Source organism: Capra hircus, chromosome 7, assembly GCF_001704415.2.
Source record: "Capra hircus breed San Clemente chromosome 7, ASM170441v1, whole genome shotgun sequence".
Lineage (NCBI taxonomy): Eukaryota > Metazoa > Chordata > Mammalia > Artiodactyla > Bovidae > Capra > Capra hircus.
This window is the reverse complement of record NC_030814.1, coordinates 95,483,109-95,498,147: the sequence shown is the minus strand read 5'-3', so window position 1 is coordinate 95,498,147 and position 15,039 is coordinate 95,483,109. Positions and strand designations below refer to the sequence as shown.

The window sequence follows — 15,039 nt, the reverse complement described above, 5'->3', positions numbered from 1 at the left end:
GACCTCTTGCCTTCCAGCCCTTCCTCTGCGGTCCCCTCATCTCTGTCCATTTCACACATAGGCCACTGCTCAAGGGATTGACCCCTTCTCGCTGACTCTCCACCTCTGACCCTGCATTCTCAGCAACTTCCCAGGAGGACCAGCTTCTGATTTCTAACTCCCAGACTGGCATTCCATCTGCCATTTCTAAGATCTCTGATTTTGGACTCAGCCCCCTATCATCTCACAGATGAGTTAACCCCGACCTCTCCCCTCTGACCCTTGACCCCCTGATCCCCTGTTTTGTCCCCCATCCTCTCCAGAGCTCCACCTTCTCCAGCCAGGCTCCAGACCCCAAGGTGATCAGCATGTTTGAGCTGAGCGGGCCTTTCCGGCAGCAGCATTTCCTAGCCGGGCTCCTGCTGACGGAACTGGCCTTAGCCATGGAACCTGAGGCCGAGGGGTGAGTGCAGGCCCTGTCTGGTCCCTCGGGGTAGGGGGTAGGGTGCAGGAGCCACACCCACTCCATCCTGAGCACCTCACTACTTTGCAGGGCATCCCTGCTGCACAAGAAGGCCATCTGTGCTGTCCACAGCCTGCTCTGCAGCCATGACGCCGACCCCCGCTATGCCGAGGCCACCGTGAAGGCCCGGGTGGCTGAGCTATACCTGCCACTGCTGTCACTCGCCCGGGACACGCTTCCACGGCTGCATGACTTTGCCGGTCAGCAGGGCAGGGTCGGGCGGGGTGGGTTCTGCCATCTGGGGACCTGATTGATCCCACAAGGCTCAGGTCAGGAAACGTGGGCAAGGAGTTAAAACATGGGTGTTAGGGTCAGAGGAGCGGGTTTAAGTTCTGCCACAGGGCCCCAGGAAAGCCTCAAGGTCAGAAAAGGCTCAAGTCAGAAAAAGTGGGCAAGGAGCAAAAAACCTGGGTGTTAGCATCAGAGAAGTGGCTTTAAGTCCTGCCACAGGGCCTCAAGAAAGCCATTAACCTTGCTGAGCTTCAAGTCTCTCACCTGTAAAATGGGGACAGTGATAGTACCAACTACTCCTAGGATTTTGTGAATATCTGGGGAGGTGTCGGACTGGAATACTGTCAGTGCACGATAAATGGGAGATGAATTATCTGTTCAAAAGAGGGGGGGGGAGGAAGGAGAGGTGGGGAACATCAGGGTGAGAGGGCAATTAGAGCCTTGTGTTCATTAATTTGCACACTGACCAGCACCTTTGATAAACGAGTGTGCACTGTGGTTGAAACACACAGACTTGGAATTGGTGGGTTGATGCCCTTTGTCATTTCGGGGAAACTCTCAGTTGTTATCTCTTGATTTTTTTTTTTTTCTTTTCTGCCTCGTTTTCTCTCTTCTCTCCTCCTGGGACTCCAATGACACGTATGTTAGACCTTTATGATCCTGTTACACGTGTCTGCTGTGCTCTGTTCTGCTTTTCATTCTGTTGCTCTCTTGTGCATGAGTTAGGAAACTTTTCACCTGTGTTTGAGCTCACGACCTCTGTCTTCTGCTATGTCTGGTCTTCTGTTAACGGCTTTAGTTGAGTTCTGAATTTCAGATGTTTTATTTTTCACTTGTAATATTTGATGTTTTTTGTTGTAGATTTCAGCTCTCTGTTGACACTCTCCATCTTTTTATCCTTGTTTGTGCATCTTTTCTACATTTCATCTTTAAAAATTTATTTATTTATTTGGTTGCACCAGGTCTTAGTTACAGCATCTGAGGTCTTTAGTTGCAGCACATGAACTCTTAGTTGCAGCATGTGAACTCTTAGTTGCAGCATGTGGGATGTAGTTCCTTGACCAGGGATTGAACCCCAGACCCCCTGCATTGGGAGTGCAAAGCCTTAGCCACTGAACCACCAGGAAAATCCTCTACTTTTTATTTCAGTGTCCTGTTTCCTCACTTCAGTATTTGATCATCTCTGTGCCATGCCTGCTTCTGTTGTCTTTTCTCCCCTGTCAATCACATTTTCCTGCCTCTTCACGTCTTCTGATTTTTTTCTTGTATTTTGGACATGGTGTGTAAAAGGGCCATCAGGAGTGAGGCAATGTCCTCTTTGCCCAGTGAGGGTTTGTCTTTCCTTCCCTTAGGCAGATAGGATAAGGGGCTGAATCACCTCAATCCAGTCAGAAATCCATGTTAAACTGGGCTGGAGCTTGAGTAAAATTCAGTTGACCTTGTATCTCAAGAATCTCTAGGCTGAGACCTATCTGTATTTGTTGGTAGCAACTCTCTGATGATACTGTTATGGGGGCGAGTGGAGAGGATAGTCTTTTAAGATCATAGATTTTGGGACCAGACTTTTTAGGTTAAAATTTTAGCTTTAACATTTACCTACTATGTGACCCCAACTTAACCTGTCTTTACCTCAGTCCCTTCTTCCATAAAGTAAGGATGATAAAAGCACTTATCTCATAGGGCTTTGTTGAAGATAATAATTAACAGTTTAAAGTGCTTAGAACACCACCTGATACGTAAGAAATGCCATGTCCGTGTCAGTTGATGCTATAATAATAGCAGCAGCAGTTATTATTACGGTTGTCACCGTGTCATCACCATCTTTACAATGACTGCTCCTGTGCACCAGGCCATGTTCTAAGCATTGAGCATAGAGTGGCCAGAGCAGATAGATACAGTCCAGGCCTTTGTGGATCTTAGTTGCACGGTGACTGTCTCTAATTGCAAATACAATAAGTGAGCTCTGGGAGTCAATAACTAGAGACCGCACCCTGGTCTGGGGGGGTGGTATCAGGGAAGGCTTCCTTGAGGAGGTGACCTCTGAGCTGAAATTTGAGAAAGAGACAGAACTAACTGAGTTCTCTTGGCTCTCTCATCCCAGAGGGCCCAGGTCAACGCTCAAGACTGGCCTCTATGCTCGACTCGGACACAGAAGGGGAAGGGGATGCGGGAGGCACCATCAACCCCTCGGTGGCCATGGCCATTGCAGGTGGCCCCCTGGCCCCTGGCTCCCTGGCCAGTATCTCCCAGGGCCCAGTGACGGTGAGTACTGGCCTTGTCGCCAGAGACACCATCTAACATCCGATCATCTTTGTGCCTGTGTCTAATGTCTTTTCTCCCTTATCAATCACATCTCCCTACCTCTTCACATGTCTTGTGATTTTTTGTTGTATTTTGGACATCGTGTGCCCGATAACCCAGTAATAGAAGTTAGGTAATAAAGTACCAGTTGGCCTGTTCTCACTTGACTATGGAGAAAACGAAGGTCAACTCTCTTCCTTCTGAGCCCCCTGTCCCCTCCCCAGGCTGCTCGCTCAGGCTATGCCCTCTCTGCTGAGTCCAGTCGGACCTTGCTGGTGTGTGTGCTATGGGTCCTGAAGAATGCTGAGCCGGCCCTGCTGCAGCGCTGGGCTGCGGACCTGACCCTCCCTCAGCTGGGTCGTGTCTTGGACTTGCTGTACCTCTGCCTGGCTGCCTTTGAGTACAAGGTTCGAAGGTTGGGCAGGGGACTGGGGCATGGGGGGCAGGTTGAGGACACATGGTGGGGGGGCGCCTGGAGTGACGTGGGCTGGGTGTGCAGGGATGGACTGTGCACCAGTTGCTGGGGGGAGGGGGTAGACTGTTTCAGTGCTGTAAGTTACCAGCAAACTGCTCCTACAGTTTTGCCTCTGAGAGGAGTTCCTGATAGAAATCAAGGAATAATAAGAGTCCATGTGCCTTTCTCAGCTCCCCTGGTGGCTCAGTGGTAAAGAACCTACCTGCCAATGCAGGAGACGCAAGAGATGTGTGTTTGATCCCTGGGTTGGAAAGATCCCCTGGAAGAGGAAATGGCAACCCACTCCAGTATTCTTGCCTGGAGAATCCCATGGACAGAGGAGCCTAGTGGGCTACACTCCAAAGGGTTGCAAAGAGTCAGACATGACTTAGCAAGTGAGCACATGAGCACGTGTTGAACCAAAGCAAAAAGGGAAAATTTCCTTCATGAACAGAATCTGGGAGGTGCTGAGAGCTTGCTGTAAAGGGGAGGACTGTGTTTGCAAGCACAGGTTCCTGGAGGGATAGGGCCAGAAAAAGCAGACCAGGTTAGCCCACAGAAAAGGACAGAGTCAACCCTGAACCTGTTCTCTCCCGTCTCAGGGGAAGAAGGCCTTTGAACGCATCAACAGCCTCACATTCAAGAAATCGCTGGACATGAAGGCCCGACTGGAGGAAGCTATTTTGGGCACCATCGGAGCCCGACAGGAGATGGTGCGACGGAGCCGTGGTGAGAGGAAGGTGTACCCCAACACATGTCCCCACTCAGCGCCTCCCACACTTTGCACAAGGGTCCCCGAGACGGGAGCAGTTCCCGCCTGTCTGTCTGGCTCACTTTTCCCAGAAGTCCACACATTATCTCTGTACACATGGCACATGAGTTTCCCTGTTCATGTCTTAACCGTGTGCACTCCGCAGGCGTCCACATCATCCAGTGACCTCACAGGGATCCCTTGTGTGTATCTTTTCATGGTCACGTGTGTCCTTATGTTTTTGCACATGTGTGAACACCCACCTGTGTGTCTCAGAGAGGAGCCCATTTGGGAACCAGGAGAACGTACGCTGGCGGAAGAGCGTCACACACTGGAGACAAACCTCGGACCGTGTGGACAAGTGGGTGAAGGCGGGACATAGTTCACAGGGGTTAGATCAGTTTCCAGAGAACTGCGCCCCCAGGGCAGATAAAGGGAAAGCGCCCAGCTGTCGGGGGAGGAGTCTGGCCAGGAGAGGCCCTCCCAAGCCCATCCCATTCCCTCTAGGACCAAGGATGAAATGGAACACGAGGCCTTGGTAGACGGGAACCTGGCAACCGAGGCAAGCCTGGTGGTCCTGGATACACTGGAGATCATCGTGCAGGTATGGCTTGATCCAGCATCTCCATGACCTCTGGCCCCACCAACAGGCCTTGTGATCTCTGACTTCAGAACCCCTCTCCCTCCCTGACTTCATAACCACCCCAGTCTCTAAGAGCTGGATTTCTGGCCTGCCAGACGGTGATGCTGTCAGAGGCCCGGGAGAGCATCCTAGGCGCGGTACTGAAGGTCGTGTTATACAGCCTGGGCAGCGCCCAGAGTGCCCTCTTCCTGCAGCACGGCCTGGCCACACAGCGGGCTCTGGTGTCCAAGGTGAGTATCTCTGACAGCCACGCCTCTTAGAGTAACAGTCACTGCCCAGTCACTGAGCACCTGCTGTGTGCCCAGACACACTCCTTAGCCACAGTGTGCAGAGGAACTGAGGATCAGAGTGGCAGAGTCAGCTACCTGGAGTCACACAGCAAGGGCTTAAACTGGCTCAGACGCCAAAGCCTGCTGGTTTGGCTGGAGAAGGCAGAAGAGCCCTGTGCTTCTGCCCAAGTCCCCATGGGGAACCGTCTGAGTCAGAACAGGGAGAAGCTCACTGGTGTCTCTTTCACCTTGGGCGCGGGGGCCAGTTCCCAGAGCTGCTGTTTGAGGAGGACACGGAGCTGTGTGCCGACCTCTGCCTGAGGCTCCTGCGCCACTGCGGCAGCCGCATCAGCGCCATCCGTACCCATGCCAGCGCCTCCCTCTACCTCCTCATGCGCCAGAACTTCGAGATTGGCAACGTAAGCGGGGAGCAGGGGGCGTGGTCTACACAGGGCTCCAGGGAGGGCCGTTGATGAGGGTTCTTTATTAATTTTTTAATGAGTTGTATTTGTTCACTTGCTTTTGCCAGGCCGGGCTCTGTTGGACTTTGTCTAGTTGTGGTGCACAGGCTTCTCATTGCAGTGGCTTCTCTTGCTGCGGTGTGCAGGCTCTAGGCCTGTGGGCTTCAGTAGTTGCAGCACGTGGGCTCAGTAGTTGTGGTGTACAGGCTTAGTTACCCCGTGGCGTGTGGGATCTTCCCCGACCAGGGATCGAACCCGTGTCCCCTGCATGGCAGGCAGATTCTTAACCACTCGACTACCAGGGCAGTCCTGAGCAGGGGTCTGGATCAAACAGACGTGAGGCAGAAGGGGAGAGGGGTGAGGCCAGCAGGCCGAGAAGGCCCACAGGCAGGCGCGCTCTTCCTCCCGGCCCACCCAGAATTTCGCCCGTGTGAAGATGCAAGTGACGATGTCGCTGTCGTCCCTGGTGGGAACAACACAGAACTTCAGTGAAGAGCACCTGCGACGTTCACTCAAGACCATCCTCACCTATGCCGAGGAGGACGTGGGGCTGCGGGACAGCACCTTTGCCGAGCAGGTGATCCCCCGGGGCCCCGGCCCCACCTTCCACAGCCAGGGTCTTTGCCCCCCCCTCTTGACCCCCGACCCCACCACTTTGGCCACATCACTGCTGGCCCTTCCCCCACTCCAGGTCCAGGACCTGATGTTCAACCTGCACATGATCCTGACTGACACAGTGAAGATGAAGGAGCATCAGGAAGACCCGGAGATGCTTATCGACCTCATGTACAGGTGAGGAGGGCCGGTCACAGGCAGGTGAGGGGAGAGGAGGTGGTGGGAAGGAGCAGGGGAGCGTCCAGGTAACGAGAGAGACCAGTAAGGATGGACAAGTGATGAGGGGCCAGGAGAGCAGACAGATGAGGACCAAGGGAGAGGGAGGACAGGTGAGGTACGGGCAGGTAAAGGAGCAAAAGGAAAGGGTACCAGAGGGTCATCCAGATTGGGGTGACAAAGCAGAACCAGGACAGGCGAGGCAGACAGGTGGGAGAGGCAGGTGAGGCGCTGACCCGTGAAGGGGTGACAGATCAAGAGAGCAAAGTGCTTTGGAGGAGAGAGGAGTGTTTTGTAAGAAACTGGGGAGTGGGAGATGGGGGCCCAGGTAATGCAGACAGGGGAGGGAGGGGGCATACAGAAGGGAGGGCCCTAGGCAGACAGGTGACCTGGTTCAGGGTTCCAGGTTGCGTAGACTGACGAGGACGACAAGTGAGGGGGTGACCCTTGTGAAGGGATGGACAGGTGTGGAGTGGAATAAGATCAGAGACAGGTGCGTAGAGGAAGAGAGGCAATGATGGACAGGCGGATGGGAAGACAGGTGAGAGCTGGACAGGTGAGACAGGTGAATGGGGTACAGGTGAGGAGATTGGTCAGTGGGAGACGAGGAGGAGGACTGCTGAGAAGATGAGCAGAACAGTAAGTGAGAAGACAGGTGAGGGGATGGACAGGTGAGACAGGTGAGGGGATGGACAGGTGAGACGGGTAAGGGGAGGGACAGGTGAGACAGGTGAGGGGATGGACAGGTGAGACAGGTAAGGGGAGGGACAGGTGACTGAAGCTTCAGGTGAGGAGGTGGTCTGGGGCAGATGGCTGGGGTAACAGGAGGGGATGGACAAGTGAGGGGCAAGCAGTGAGGGGCGAGGTGAGCCTCCACCCTCCTCCCACCTCCCACCGCCCTCCCCCTCCTCCCACCTCCCACCGCCCTCCCCCTCCTCCCACCTCCCACCGCCCTCCCCCTCCTCCCACCTCCCACCGCCCTCCCCCTCCTCCCACCTCCCCCCCCCCCCCCCCCCCCCCCCCCCCCCCCCCCACCGCCCTCCCCTCCTCCCACCTCCCACCGCCCTCCCCCTCCTCCCACCTCCCACCGCCCTCACCCTCCTCCCACCTCCCACCGCCCTCCCCTCCTCCCACCTCCCACCGCCCTCTCCGTCCTCCCACCTCCCACCGCCCTCACCCTCCTCCCACCTCCCTCACCCTCCTCCCACCTCCCACCGCCCTCACCCTCCTCCCACCTCCCATCGCCCTCACCGGGGCTCCAGGATCGCCCGGGGCTACCAGGGCTCCCCAGACCTGCGGCTGACCTGGCTGCAGAACATGGCGGGGAAGCACGCGGAGCTGGGCAACCACGCGGAGGCCGCGCAGTGCACGGTGCACGCGGCCGCCCTGGTGGCCGAGTACCTCGCGCTGCTGGAGGACAGCCGCCACTTGCCTGTGGGCTGCGTTTCCTTCCAGGTGAGTGGCGGGGGTGGGGGTCGTGGCGGGCGGGAGTGCGGCACGTGTGGGGAAAAGACCAGGCTCTGAGCCCACCTCCCACCCCAGAACATCTCGTCCAACGTGCTGGAGGAGTCCGCCATCTCCGACGACATCCTCTCACCCGACGAGGAGGGCTTCTGTTCCGGGAAGCACTTCACGGAGATGGGGCTGGTGGGGCTGCTGGAGCAGGCGGCGGTCTACTTCACCATGGTGAGGCCCAGGGTCCGGGGGTAATGGGGTGCTTCCGCTCTTGGGCCCCGCGCCCGCTCCGGGAGATTCCAGATGGAGCTGCTGGGAGGACGCTTTCTGGGCAGGAGACTTGTCGGGGAGGATTTGGGTCTCTCTGAAGCCGCTTTCCTGCCTTTCTCCCCTTAAAACTCTTGGTACATGGGTAAGGCTTTGAGTATGTTCAGTGACCATTTTTTAAAAATTTTTTATTTTGGCCACACCTGGAGGCTTTGGGGAACTTAGTTTCCTGACCAGGGATTGAACCCTGGTCCCCTGCAGTGAGAGCATGGAGTCATAACCACTGGACCACCGGGGAAGTCCCTAAAATTCTTTTCTGTTATGAAAAATTTCAAGAACACATAAAGTTGTGTCCCCACCACCCCTAATACCCAGCACCCAAAATCAGTGACAACCTATGTTTACCATCCTGTTTCAGTTCTTTGCATTGAACCTTCTTTTTTTCTTTTTTTTTTTTATTTTATTTTATTTGTTTGTATTTATTTTTTGGTTGTTCTGGGTCTTCTCTGCTGCACGGGTTATTCTCCAGTTGTGGTACACGGGCTTATTGTGACGGCTTCTCTAGTTGTAGTGCACGGGCTTCAGTAGTTGCGGCTCCCAGGCGGTAGAGCACAGGCCCAATAGCTGTAGTTACTCTGCACCATGTGAGATCTTTCTGGATCAGAAATCGAACCCCTGTCTCCTGCATTGGCAGGTGGATTCTTTGCTACTGAGCCACAAAGGAAGCCCCTAGAGGTTTTTTTGATGTTGTGTTTCTTGTTGTTACTTTGCTGGAGTCTCAGAGACAAAGGCCTTGGGAATAAGCCAGATGGTGGACACAGACCTGGGACAGTCAGCAAATAGCTCGGGACACCTGTTGTGTGCCAAGCTTGATGTTGGCCCTGGCTGGCACTCAGGAGTGCCTATTACCATGTGCCAGCAGGCAGTTGTGTGTGGAGGCCTTAGGCATCATGCCAGAAGGGCTTACATTCAGGTACTGGTCCTGGGGAGCCCCTCCTGTCTCGGGTTCAATTTCCTGTCTGAGGGATAGGGAAAAAGAAAATGACTCCTCCTACCAATGACGGAACATGGATAAAGCATACATGTACACAGCACCTGGTCCACAGTAGGATGGTAGAGACCACAGAGGATGTCTGTAAGGGCTGAGGAACGGCTGGTACCCCATCTGGGGCAGATGCAGTCAGGGTGGGCTTCCTGGAGGAGGTGATAGAAGCGCACACCCTGGGGGAGTGGGTCGGAGCGTGGTTGGTCCAGGCAGGAGAGAAGACCAGGGTAGGTGCTGGAAACCCTGACATTCCCACACCTTCATCCCCAGGGCGGGCTCTACGAGGCCGTGAACGAGGTCTACAAGACCCTCATTCCCATCCTGGAAGCCCACCGCGACTACAAGAAGCTAGCTGCCGTGCATGGCAAACTTCAGGAGGCCTTCACCAAGATCATGCACCAGGTGGGCCCAGGAGGCCCTCCCAGCCCCAGCCCCGGCCCCTGTCGACCCCTGCCATCCCCAGCTGACTTTGCCCCTTCTCTCTCCCACCACAGAGTTCCGGCTGGGAGGTGAGTGGCCACCTACCTGCCTCTGGGACCCCCATGACAACTGGTCAGCAGTGGTTGGGGACCACCAGGGGGCGCTGGCGGAGCACAGCTGCCTGGCCACAGGGGCTCAGTGGGCGATGACCAGTGACGCACCCCCACTGCTTCCCCCCAGGTCCCCCTCCCTGCCCCAGATCTCCAGGGCAGCTTGTGACTCACCCAGCTGGGAGCTCTCCAGTGACACCCTTCCCTCGGGCAGGGCCAGCTTGGTCACCGCCTGAAAGGGGGGCCTCCTGCTCCCGCCCTCTGCCTCTGTTTCTTTTTGTCTCTATCTCTTGGTCTCTTCCCATCCATCTCTCCCTGTCTGTCTCCTTGCTTGCTTACTCTGTGTGTGTCTCTGGGTCTCTCATGCCTCCCTGTCTCCTCAACTTCCCCCAGGATCTCTGCTCATTTGCCATTTCATGTTCTCCCTCTCTGCCTCTCCCCTACTTGGGTCTATTTTTAGGCATCTCCTAGTTTGGGGAGAATTTTCTGGCCAAAGATGGCAGGAACCCAGAGCCAAGGCGGGAGGGCTGGGTGGGGGCCGGGCAGGGCAGGCGGGTCTCCTCCCTCCCCGGATCTCCCTACCCATAGAATGGTTGTCATCGGGCTGCATAACCAGGACCCTGGGGGTTGGGGGCTCTGACCTCTGACCTCTGCAATGACTTTGTCTCTCTGCCCCTGGCTCCCACCTCCCTCTCCTGGTGCCCACCCACCCTACCTGGATCCGCTTTGGTGAGTGAACATGAGACACCCCCGTCCTTCCTGGTGGTGGGTCATCTACCTAGGGTGGGAGGAGGGGGAGTCCTCTTTCCAAACTTAGATCAGGGAGGGGAGGGGAACAAGGGAACCAGAGCCTCTGTCCCAGAGCAAGAGACAACTATGACTTCCTTCAGCCACGTGTGCATTTATTGAGCACCTACTGTATACCCGGGGCTCCCAGGTGGCACGGTGGTAAAGAATCTGCCTGCCAAAGCAGGATACGGGAGTTCAGTCTCTGGGTTGGGAAGATCCCCTGGAGAAGGAAATGACAACCCACTCCAGTATTCTTGCTTGGGAAATCCCATGGACAGAGGAGCCTGGCAGGCTGCAGTCTATGGGGTTGCAGGGAGTCGGACATGACTTAGCAGCTAAACAACAACTATATACCCAGCCACACAGACGTTGAGAAGCGAGCTGTGAGCAATAGAGCCCTGTTCCTCATTGCATATTGACATCCATACTCTGAAGAACTGCATGGAACGAGAGGGAGAATCAGAAACTCAGGGTTTGTGTTCAATGAGAATAAAGATTGAGGGAGCAGCAGATAGGCTGGAGAGAAAGAGTGAGGGTGTGGACAGTGGACAGTCGGCCAGGTCCACGTCTCTGCCTGTGATGTGATGTTCTTGGGGTCCCCCCAGTCCTCCACCCATGCCCCCATCTTCTGCACATGGGGCTGGAGGACACGTGTCTCTGGGGTAGGGGCCTCCAGGTCAATAGCAGCTCTCCCACAGCCCCAGCGCGTGTTTGGGACATATTTCCGTGTGGGCTTCTACGGCGCCCGCTTTGGTGACTTGGATGAGCAGGAGTTCGTGTACAAGGAGCCATCTATCACGAAGCTGGCTGAGATTTCACACCGGCTGGAGGCACGTCCTGGAGGTGGGGGGTGGTCAGGGCACTGGGCTGCCCTGGGGCTGGGTGGGGGCTGCAGCCATGTGGCCCTGAGTCAGCCCTGTGTCCCCAGGAGTTCTACACGGAGAGGTTCGGGGAGGATGTGGTCGAGATCATCAAAGATTCTAACCCTGTGGACAAGACCAAGCTGGACCCGCAGAAGGTGAGGGCTTCCGTCCATCTCCCCAGGGTCCCCCAAATCCTATATTCAGAGACTCCATGCACCACATCCTGTGGCCCCTCAAATCCTATTTCTCTAGGAAACTCCAAAGCTGGTCTCTCTCAGGGACCCCAAAATCCTATTCCTCAGGGATTCCCATACATCCAGATGAAATGTGAAAGTGTTAGTCGCCCAGTCATGTCTGACTCTGCAACACCATGGACTGTAGCCCACCAAGCTCCTCTGTCCATGGGATTCTTCAGGCAAGAATACTGGAGTGGGTAGCCATTTCCTTCTCTAGGGGATCTTCCCAACCCAGGGATTGAGCCCTGGTCTGCATTGCAGGCAGATTCTTTACTGTCTGAGCCACCAGAAAAGCCCCAGTTGAGACATAGGGAGACTTGAGAACCCAAAGCCTGCAGACCCAGGGAGGCTCAACCCCCTTTCTGCAGGGATGGGGCCCCTGTGGGAGGCCGGCAAACCCCAGCTGTGTGTGTTGGGGCTGAAACCCTTACCCCTGGGCCCCGCACCCCAGGCCTACATCCAGATCACATACGTGGAGCCGCACTTTGACACCTATGAGCTCAAGGACCGGGTGACCTACTTCGACCGCAACTATGGGCTGCGAACCTTCCTGTTTTGCACACCCTTCACGCCAGACGGGCGTGCTCACGGCGAACTGCCAGAGCAGCATAAGCGCAAGACACTGCTGAGCACGGCCCACGCCTTCCCCTACATCAAGACCCGAATCCGTGTTTGCCACCGGGAGGAGGTGGGTGGTCAGGGGCGGCCCAGGGAGTGGGGAGGTCCAGAGACCCCAGACCAAGGGAGGCAGGGGACCCCCAAATTCCAACCTCCAGGCCCTAGTCAGCAGACTGAAACCCCTCCCTCCAGACCTCACTGACCCAAGTCTGGACTAGAACCAGGCCAGAGTTAGCAACAGCACGCCAAAAGCAGCTGAACCTTGACCCTTACCCTGCCAGACCCAGGCAGGCAGGAGCCCCCAGACCCAGTTCCTTACACAGGCTCTTGGACCCCTATGAACCCCTAGTCAAGATCCAAGCTGCCACAGGCTGGTTTGGGTCAGGGCATCTCCAGGCCCCACCCAGTGACGCGTGCCCATCCCTACCCCACAGACGGTGCTGACCCCGGTGGAGGTGGCCATCGAGGACATGCAAAAGAAGACTCGGGAGCTGGCCTTCGCCACTGAGCAGGACCCTCCTGATGCCAAGATGCTGCAGATGGTGCTGCAGGGCTCTGTGGGGCCCACTGTGAACCAGGCACGGCTGGCAGGGGAAGCAGGCTGCCCAAAGCCCCACGGGGGGCAGGGGGTGGTGGAGTGCAGACGGCTTCATGAGCCCCTGTCACCCCACAGGGACCTCTGGAGGTAGCCCAGGTGTTTCTGGCAGAGATCCCAGAAGACCCCAAGCTCTTCAGGCATCACAACAAGCTGCGGCTCTGTTTCAAAGACTTCTGCAAAAAGTAGGCCTGACCCCATCCCCGGACAGGGCCCCTCTAAACAGCCCCCTATTATGACTCTCTGCCTACCTGACTCCCCAGTACAGCCAGTCTATCAACCTGACCCCCCTTTATGGCCTCTCTGATTTCCATTAAGTCATGTCCATCATCTGACTCAGTGGACATGAGTTTGAGCAAGCTCCAGGAGATAGTGAAGGATAGGGAAGCTTGGTATGCTGCAATCCATGGGGCTGCAGAGAGTCAGACACGACTGAGTGACTGAACAACAATATATCCACCTATCAGACCCCCATTATTACTCCTCTGCATGCCTGATCCCAGTTCATGGCTTCCTCACCACTCATTTTTTTAACCTTTTCTTTATGGTAGCACTGGGTCTTCATTGCTGCACGCAGGCTTTCTCTAGTTGTGGCAGGTGGGGGTTACTCTTGTGGTGTGTGGGCTTCTCACTGCGATGGCTTCTCGGTGTGGAGCACAGGCTTTAGGGCCCACTGGCTTCATCAGTTGCAGCGCATGGACTCAGTCATCGCGGTGTGCCGCTCTACAGCCCGTGGACTTCAGTAGTTGTGGCGCCTGGGCTTGCTTAGTTGCTCCACAGCGTGTGGAATCTTCCCAGACCAGGGATCAAACCCAGGGCCCCTGCACTGGCAGGCGGATTCTTTACCACTGAGCCATCTGGTCCTCAGGTGTGAGGATGCGCTGCGGAAGAACAAAGCCCTGATTGGGCCGGACCAGAAGGAGTACCATCGGGAACTGGAGCGCAACTATTCCCGCCTACGGGAGGCTCTGCAGCCTTTGCTCACCCAACGCCTGCCCCAGCTGCTGGCACCAAACACAGCCGGCCTCAGGTGCCTAACCCGAGTCCCCCGCCCACCCCAGAGAGGGCGAGATGGGGCAGGCAAAGCCCGGCAGAGTGTGCGGGCTACCATATGTGTGCCCATCAACACAGGTGCTTGGGGCTTTGCACGTGCATGTGAACACTTGCACATGTACATAATATTCAAGCTCTGAGCCACCATTTCTGATCCTAGCTAGGTTATTTCTCAGGCATGTGACTTCATTTTTCTGAGCCTCAGTTTCCACATCTGTCAAAGGGGTATGATTCATATCTCCAGTGGTGGATTCTATGAAGGAATCTCCAGTTCCACGGCTGGATCAGAACCAACCTTAAAGGAGTCAGGATGACCATAGAAGGATCTTGGGAGGGGGAAGGGGAGGAGGGGAAGGAAAGTAGTGGGAGGCAGAGGAGGAGGTGATGGCTGGAGAGCATTATGGAATTGGGGACCATGTGCCCGTGTTGATCTGCTTCATTCCTCCCTCCCCCAGGAACTCCTTGAACAGAGCAAGTTTCCGGAAGACTGACCTCTGAGCCCACAGGGCCTGGAGCCACTCCCAGAGGAACCAGGACCCTGGCCTCAGCTACCTGTGCCTTCCTGATAGTCTCTCCCACTGCTCACTTGGCTGTGAGGCGCCCACATCGTGCACAGGGCTGGGCCCTCTGTTCCTCTGTTCTCCTCTGTGTGCACTGATGCTTCTTGTCTTTTCTAATTTAAAATGGTTTTTGTAAACAGCCTGTGTGGTGTGGTCCCTGGGGGCTGGGTCCCAGGTGCATACTCGACCTAATTGTTGATGACGGACACTGAGAACTAGTTGGGTGCAACAGACAGCAGTGACGACCCATGCAAGTTCTTGCCCTTGTAGAGCTGACATTCTAGTGGGGAGGGCAACACAAATGACAATGTCATGTGTGTTCATGGGGAATAATAGTGACATTTGTTAAGCCCTTGCCCAGAGCCCAGATCTGTATAATTGCCACCCAGAAAGACACTGTCCCATCTATGGGCCTGGCTGCATGAGGGACAGCCTGCTTCATGGTTACAGAATCATCTCAACACCACTGTCAGGCAGGCAGCATTCTTATCCCGGTTTACAGAAGGGGAAACTGAGGCAGCCAGTAGTTAGAGGCTTGGTGCTGTTGAAGTTGGAAACCAAATCTGGCTGGCCATGGAGCCCAGG

General features: G+C 55.7%; 1 protein-coding gene across 5 annotated transcripts in view; it reads left to right on the top strand.

Moving 5' to 3' along the window:
- The window catches only part of DOCK6 (dedicator of cytokinesis 6), a 48,097-nt gene extending 33,504 nt beyond the window's left edge, over window positions 1-14,593 (top strand). For 3 of the 5 annotated variants that reach the window (XM_018051105.1, XM_018051104.1, XM_018051107.1), the window contains 22 exons: window positions 303-442; window positions 533-702; window positions 2,835-2,995; window positions 3,259-3,441; window positions 4,091-4,217; window positions 4,516-4,600; window positions 4,747-4,843; window positions 4,978-5,112; window positions 5,418-5,570; window positions 6,031-6,189; window positions 6,304-6,404; window positions 7,706-7,898; window positions 7,986-8,129; window positions 9,481-9,612; window positions 9,705-9,719; window positions 11,234-11,359; window positions 11,458-11,547; window positions 12,080-12,316; window positions 12,681-12,824; window positions 12,920-13,026; window positions 13,710-13,871; window positions 14,350-14,593. In XM_018051105.1, coding sequence (XP_017906594.1) covers window positions 303-442; window positions 533-702; window positions 2,835-2,995; window positions 3,259-3,441; window positions 4,091-4,217; window positions 4,516-4,600; window positions 4,747-4,843; window positions 4,978-5,112; window positions 5,418-5,570; window positions 6,031-6,189; window positions 6,304-6,404; window positions 7,706-7,898; window positions 7,986-8,129; window positions 9,481-9,612; window positions 9,705-9,719; window positions 11,234-11,359; window positions 11,458-11,547; window positions 12,080-12,316; window positions 12,681-12,824; window positions 12,920-13,026; window positions 13,710-13,871; window positions 14,350-14,392 — 2,904 coding nt within the window. In that variant the 3' untranslated portion in view covers window positions 14,393-14,593. The other 2 variants (XR_001918353.1, XM_018051106.1) reach the window with 2 other exon arrangements.